At 39.0% G+C, this 7598-nt stretch overlaps 1 protein-coding gene across 1 annotated transcript in view; it reads left to right on the top strand.

Annotated features, from left to right (window-relative positions):
* EIF2AK3 (eukaryotic translation initiation factor 2 alpha kinase 3) overlaps nt 1-7598 on the top strand; it is a 79941-nt gene that overhangs the window by 10581 nt on the left and 61762 nt on the right. The window contains exon 2 of the mRNA XM_019663819.1: nt 5020-5149. Within this exon, the coding sequence (XP_019519364.1) occupies nt 5020-5149 (130 nt within the window). The remainder of the gene's footprint in view (nt 1-5019; nt 5150-7598) is intronic.

Consider the following 7598-nt stretch of genomic DNA (forward strand, 5'->3'; position numbering starts at 1 on the left):
CCAGCTCCCAACAGATTTCTTTAGAAAGCAGGATAATGTGTAGGGAGGGGAGTTGAGTTGTTCCCTTTCTTTTGGCTTGTTATCTAAAGTTACTCGAGTTTGAAGTGTGGCAAAAATTTTTATTTTCATGAATTAGACTAAAAGTTACCACTTGAAAAATTCAAAGTGAGAATTGGTGTGTAGTTTGGGAACTAAATTAACAATTTTATTTATTTGATAAATTAATTCATTTGACAAACAGTTAAGTTCTTTGAAAGGTTTCACATGAGTTTACTTGAACTGTTTGACTTGGTCAACTAGTAGATTTACTTTGAATTTTTATACATTGTACATCAAATGAGATAGAAAAGATAAAAGTTGTGTTTATTCTAATCAAGAACATAACTATATGTGCTTGGAATTTGCATGGTCTTTGAAGGAGACAGATACACTTAGCAAATTGCAGCACATTCTTTCACTCAATAACTATTTAATGAGAGCCTGTTATGTACATGGGAATGTATGTTCCAGGCAGAAGGAACAGTAGCTGCAAAGGCCCTGTGGGAAAACCACACACGATGTGCTTTAGGAATTGGAGGATTCAGTGTGGGGTGTTAATTTTGGATATGTAAACTTTGAGAAGCCTCTTAGACCATCTAAATCTGGTAGACAGTTAGATACGTAAGTCTAGAGTTTAGGGAGAGTCCTGGAACCAGAGATAAAAATTTGGGAATTGCTAGCATATAGTTGGTATGTTAAGCTGTGAGACCACCAAAAAAATACACGTAGGTAGAGAATATTTTAAGAGAGGAGAAATAAGGAGGAACCAGAAAATGCAACAGAGAAAGCGCAGGACAGAAGTAAGGGGGAAAAGATCAGGAGAGTATGGTGTCCTGGAAACTGCGGGAAGGGTGTTCTTCATGGAGGACAGGAGATGTAGCTGCTCAGGGGCTGCTAGCTGGTCAAGTGAACTAGGTAGGACCTGACCATGGGGTTTCAGTGTGAAGGTCATTGGTGACTCCAACAGGAGCTTTCTCAGGGGAGTGGTAGAGGCAAATACCTGATTAGAGATAGTTCAAGACAAGGGGAGGAGAGGATTCGGAGACATCAAATACATAATGACTCTTTCAAGGCATTTTGTTTGAAAGTGGTAAGGAATGAACTGGAAGCTGGAGGGGGGTGAGTGGTTGATTCTGCTTAATCTGGATTGGTTTTTAAGTTGCAGGAGCTAATAGCAGNTTTTTTTGACACCTGACAGTTTGTTAGGGGGTGTTAAAATAATTAAGGGAACCCCACTCAGATCTAAGAACCAGAGGACCTAAGTATCAGTAGCAGTGAGGGTGATTGTCTTAATTGTTCCTCCCCACATGTTTGTATTTCTTTTAATTATTGCTCAAATGTACACAGTGTCTAAATATAGTAGTTCTGAATCTGAAAATATCTTGTTTAGTTTAAAAAGCAAAATTTTTTACTCAAATACACCCCATATGATAGGTTTCCAGTGAAAAACTAGTTTGGTGTTAAACTCCAGATTACTTATTAAAATGTGTGTGTGTGTGTGTGTGTGTGTTTTAAAGATTTTATTGGGGAATTAGGGAAGGGGAACAGCCCAGCCGAGTTGTTGTCTTTCAATCTTAGTTGTGGAGAGCGCAGCTAGCTCAGCTCCAAGTCCAGTCACCATCTGGCTGCCTATCGGCAGCTCGCCGCCACTCAGCTCAAGGTGCTGTGTTCAATCTTAGTTGTAGATGGGTGTAGCCACCATTCCATGTGGGAGTCGAACTGGAAACCTTATTGTTAGGAGCACGTGCTCTCACCAGCTGAGTCATCCTGCCACCTGTTGGCAGCTCAACTCAGGCGCAGCTCATTGGCCCATGTGGGAATCCAACCGGCAACCCTGTTGCTCACAGCTCGCGCTATTAACCAAATGAGCCACTCAGCTGGCCCCTAAAATGTTTTCTTATATACACATAACATACACATATGCATATTGTTGGGTTTTCTTTGTTTTGAAGATAAAAGCTAGAATTTTATCATTCTTTTCTGTATATGCCTCTGGCATAAATAGCTACATACTCAGAAAAATTATAGCTCTTTGTTGTTGTTGCTGTAAATAGAATGCCTAAGATAATAAATGAACAATGTTAGTTCTGAATTTTAAAAAAATAGCATTTGAAGTGTTCCAGTGGTCTCTTTGATTTTTCATGGGTTAACACTGTTTGCTTATGCTNTTTTAGTTGAACTATATGAAGAAGAAAATCCAGACACATACGTATGTAGTAGTTGTAAAAGAGAAGAGTATTTTACTAGCCTTTTTAGATGATTGTGGTCATTTTTTTTTAATACTATAACAAAATAAGTGAAAGTTTCTTAAAGGTCAGTTGCACTGTGGAATCTGACAACGTATTAATAAACATTTTGTACTCCTGTTACGTTAACATCCGTTGGTCTGTTCTTGCCTTTTACTCTTGCATGATTTTCTACCATCATTGGGAAAATATTGATTCACTGAGTTACAAAGATCTTCCAAATGTTGACATATTTCCTCACAGAGTATTTAAAGAATCAAACTTGTTACTATTATCACTCATTAGAAAAATCTTTAAGTTCTGGGAAGCTGTCAAGCTCACATTGGTAGATACAAGTTTTCCAAAATTCTAGTTGTTGTTAAACTTGAATTTTATCACAAATGTTTTCTTTATAGTGAGAGATTCACTTTGTTTGTTTCTAAGAAAATGTCTGCCAGATACCCAAGTCTCATAACCATAGTTTTTCTCTCAATTTTTCAAGTAAAAAAATGGAGCTCTGTGAAGAAAGCTACTGGTTCAGCTCAAAACTCAGCCGCACAAGTGCTTTTTCCTTGAGACATGCTTCAGTATGTGGTGCAATTGCTTGAAGCATACACCCTAGTTAGTAATGCAGAATAGTAAACAGATATGTATTCAGATCACAATTTAATGAAATTAATAATTTTTATTGCTTCATCAGAACAAATTCTCTTGAGAGAATTTGTCTTCTTTTTTGTTTTTGGCTGTGAGTATGTGACAGTTAAGAATACAGGGACTACTAGTTTGGAGCTTGATTTGAGCTAAGGCACCAGCAGTTTAGCCACCATTGTTTCCACACTATCAGTGCAAATGTCACCACAGTGAAAGGCAGATAACACCTTATTATGAAAACTGTTTGACCTTCTGCATCTCAAAGAGTCCACAGACCACACTTTGAAAATTGCTGATTAGTATATAATAGTATTATAAGACTATTTGTAAGATTATAAACATAGTAACAAGGAGAGGAATGTATTGTGAGCTTGAGTCATCTGTTACTCAGCAAGGTGTGTGTTGCTCACCATCTAGACCAGCGGTTCTCAACCTTCCTAATGCCACGACCCCTTAATACAGTTCCTCATGTTGTGGTGACCCCCAACCATAAAATTATNCTCCAACAGGAGCTTTCTCAGGGGAGTGGTAGAGGCAAATACCTGATTAGAGATAGTTCAAGACAAGGGGAGGAGAGGATTCGGAGACATCAAATACATAATGACTCTTTCAAGGCATTTTGTTTGAAAGTGGTAAGGAATGAACTGGAAGCTGGAGGGGGGTGAGTGGTTGATTCTGCTTAATCTGGATTGGTTTTTAAGTTGCAGGAGCTAATAGCAGATTTGAATACTGAGTGGAATGTTCTGGTAGAGAGGGAATAATTGGTGTAAGAGTAAGAGGAGAGGTTTGCAGGAGTGAGTCCTCATGTGTATGTGAGGGAGACAGCTATTGCCCAGGTGCAAGTGTGGGTGGTGAATAGGCATGTGGACTGTTCACCTGCAGTAACAGGAGGGAAGGGAGAAGACATGGGGCCAGGTGTTGATAAACAGATGTATGGTGGGCAAGAAGCTCATTTGATTATTTGTTTTCCTCAGAGAAATAGGTAGCACAGTCCCTGAGATGCATGAGCTTGGAAGAGCTGGCATCAGAAGTTTGAGGAGAAAGGAGAAATGAAATAGTTAACTTAGGACAGTAGGCTAGTGGATAGACAAGGGAAGGTGGGTATGATTGTTAAACATCATTAATAGCCTCTTTGAGGTTGGTGGTCATAATTAAAGTGAGACCAGTCAGCATGGCTATGTTTTTCTTCAGCCATTTTCAACTGCCCAGATGCAAGAATGAGAAAAGGCAGAAAGTTAAATTTAACCAGGGTTGGAGCTCTGCCAGTCAAGTGTGACATGCAAGAGAGGGTACAAGAGAGGAGGTGCTTAAAACGAAGGACTATGGAATTGAAACTGGATAAGAAAGAAGTGAAGGCATAGTGGTAGTGAAGTGGGCTCAGGTTTGTTGGAGTTAGAGAAGGTAGAGGAGGGGTTGGTGGCTGGTGGTGGGATGCTTGAAATTTCCGTGGGTCAGGGAAGTTGTGATTGGTCATGACAAGAGCTAGAGTGTAACCATGGGAGTGGCTGAAGCAAAGTAGACAAATCATGAAAACCCAAAGAATGTGTTAATAGAGTAAATAAACCAGGAGCTAAAATCTTCAAGGGATGGGGCTAGTGACCCAAGGAGCAGTGGACAATTACTAGGAGGGATAATCGAGGGAACAATCTGAGGATTTTTAGAGAGGAGAGAAAAAGAGTAGTCTGGGAATGTTAAGGAGGTGCAGGGTCTGCCTCCCCCATCACATTGCTTCTGAGGCAGTGGCCTCAGGGAGAACCAGGTTCCCATTAGAGCAAGAAGGAAATGAACATTAGGGAAAGACTTCAGGAGTTGGGGAAAGGTAGGAGAAGAGGACAGAGCGGGGAGTGTTGAGTTCCATATGGGGGTTACCTAGGAATCTGGGGCTTTTCATAAGTGACATAAACAGGTAAAGGACATAGTGCAGTTGTCTTGGAAGGCTAAAGACAGTGGTGACAAGAGAGTTAAGTGTCGAGACGGTGGGCCCCGCTTTTCTCCTACAGATAGAGGCCTGGGGAGGGGCTGGTTTCCCTGCACGTGTTTGGAGTAAGTGCTTGCTATCTTAGATATCTTTTAAACTTTGTCCTATTAATTTTTAAATTTACAGATCATTAGTGATCATCAGCACTTTAGATGGGCGAATTGCTGCCTTGGATCCTGAGAATCATGGTAAAAAGCAATGGGATTTGGACATGGCATCCGGCTCCTTGGTTTCATCCAGCCTTAGCAAACCAGAGGTAAGAGTTTTCTGTTACATGTTGATTGGAAAACTAGTTATAATGAGCAATTACTGATATTAATAGTATGTATTTGCTTATAGAGCTGGGGCTCAGGGCCCCATTGCCTAGGTGTGAGGCCTGTCTGCCTCTTACAAACTATGTCCCCTTGGGGCAGTTACTTGTACTTAACTTTTCTGTTCCTCTGTTTTCCTCCTGAATGAGGTAGTAATATCACCTACTTCTTACCACCATTTTAGGCATTAAATTAGTTAATCATATTAATGAGTAAGAATACTATCTGCTATATCAATATAGCTCATTCATTATCTTAGCTATAACATGGTCATCATTTGTTATTATCACATAGTCCCTAAATAATAAAAGGATATTGCCTACCTTGATGAGGTTAGGGGAGTGAGTAAACTCATCGTTAGTCGGGACTCTGATAGATGAAGTCTCATTCCTTTTCTGGAGCTTTATTCTCTTGTTTGAATCATTTAAAATAAGCCCCTCTTTTGAGTTGTCACTGTGGACATGGAAGCAGTCACCTCTGTTTTCTAGAATACCCTCAGCCTTCTACCTTATCAAGTTGTTCCTGAGGGGTACTCCCAAGGGTACTCTTTTTTTTCTGTCATCATCAGCCCTTTTCTTTCAAAAAGGTCCTTAGCTGGTATCAAGTTTGAAAAAGACAAAACCTAGCATGAGGGGCTTGAATGACCTGATTAGTGGTGATCGAATTTTCTGATGGGAAAGCTGCTACTAACTAACCCACCTGCTCTCCAGTAAACCTAGTCTGCAGCATCCAGGCAGATACTGAGGGAGAGAGCCTACGGCCCCACCTCCACATTTGCTGTGTGCTAAGGTCTGATTAGACCGGCCTGCTATTCTTCAGACAGTATACTGAAAACATCTGTTGATAGCGTACTCCAGTTGTGTTGTCAATTGTTAATACAAATAGCAATTTGATTATAAACTACATTAAAAATTTTGAATCAGGTATAATATTCAAATGATCACTAAAGTTAAACATTCATTTATTTGTGTTCTGCTGGGATTATGCTTGGGTGTGCACGTTTTGCTTTATTTTTAAACTAGACATAAAAGACGATCAGCAAAATCAGAAGATTGTAAGCTGTTTACATCGGAGGTAATATTACAGTGTGTTGTAATGGTGCAAAGCATGTGTGTGTTTGCAAACTAAAATATACACACACACAAAAGATAAATTGCATGGTATGCAGTAGACTGCAAATAGTCGTAATAACCTGAGTGCTGATGATTGTGTTTAAATTATAAGCAGCTAGTCGTACTTGAAGTTTTCTTACATATAACAGTTATATTAGCTGGGGGTTTTTAATTAATTTTTTAAAAATTTAAGTATAGTTGGTATACATTATGAGTTTCGGGTGTACAATATAGTGACTCGACACTTTCATACCTTACAATGTGATCAGCCTTCTGATTCTAGTAATCATCTGTCACCATGCAAACTTATCACAATATTATTGACTATATTCTGCTTCACCTTTTTTACCCATCCCTTACCCCCTCTCCTCTGGTAACCATTCTTTAATCTTTGTTTCTATGAGTCTGTTTTTATTGTGTTGTGTTGGCTTGGTTTTTTTTTTTTTTAGATTCCACATATAAGTGAAACCACATGGTATTTGTTTTTCTCTGTCTGACTTATTTCACTTTGTTTAATATCCTGTAGGTCCATCCATGTCACAAATGGCAAGATGTCATCCTTTTTTGTTGCTGAGTAATATTCCATGGTATATATGCACCACCTCTTTATCCATTCATCTATCCATGGACACCTGGGTTGCCTCCATTTCTTAGCTATTGTAAATAATGCCACAGTGAACATAAGGGTGCATTTTTTTTTTAATTAGTGTTTTCGTTTTCTTTGGATAAATACCCAGAAGTCAAATTGCTGGATCATATGGTAGTTCTATTTTTAGTTTTTTGAAGAATCTCCACACTGTCTTTCATAGTGGCTGCACCAGTTTGCAGTCCCACCAACAGAGCACATCCTCCACACCCTTTCTCCACATCCTCACCAACACGTTACTTGTTGAGTTTTTTATAATAGCCATTCTGACTGGTGTGAGATGATATTTCATTGTGGTTTTGACTTGAATTTCCCTCATGATTAGTGATGTTGAGCATTTTTTCGTATGTCTGTTGGCCATCTGTATATCTTCTTTAGAGAAATGTCTCTTCATGTCCTCTGTCCATTTTTCGATTTATTTTTTTGTTATTGAGTCGTATGAGTTCCTTATATATTTTGGGTATCAACACATTATCAGATGTATTATTTACAAATATCGTCTCCTATTCAGTAGGATGTCTTTTTGTTTTGTTGAGGTTTTCTTTACTGTGCGGAAGACTTAGTTAGATGAAGCCCTACTTGTTTATTTTTGCTTTTGTTTCACTTGCTCAAGGCAACATATCCATATACTTAGAC

Source organism: Hipposideros armiger, unplaced genomic scaffold (assembly GCF_001890085.2).
Source record: "Hipposideros armiger isolate ML-2016 unplaced genomic scaffold, ASM189008v1 scaffold_406, whole genome shotgun sequence".
NCBI lineage: Eukaryota > Metazoa > Chordata > Mammalia > Chiroptera > Hipposideridae > Hipposideros > Hipposideros armiger.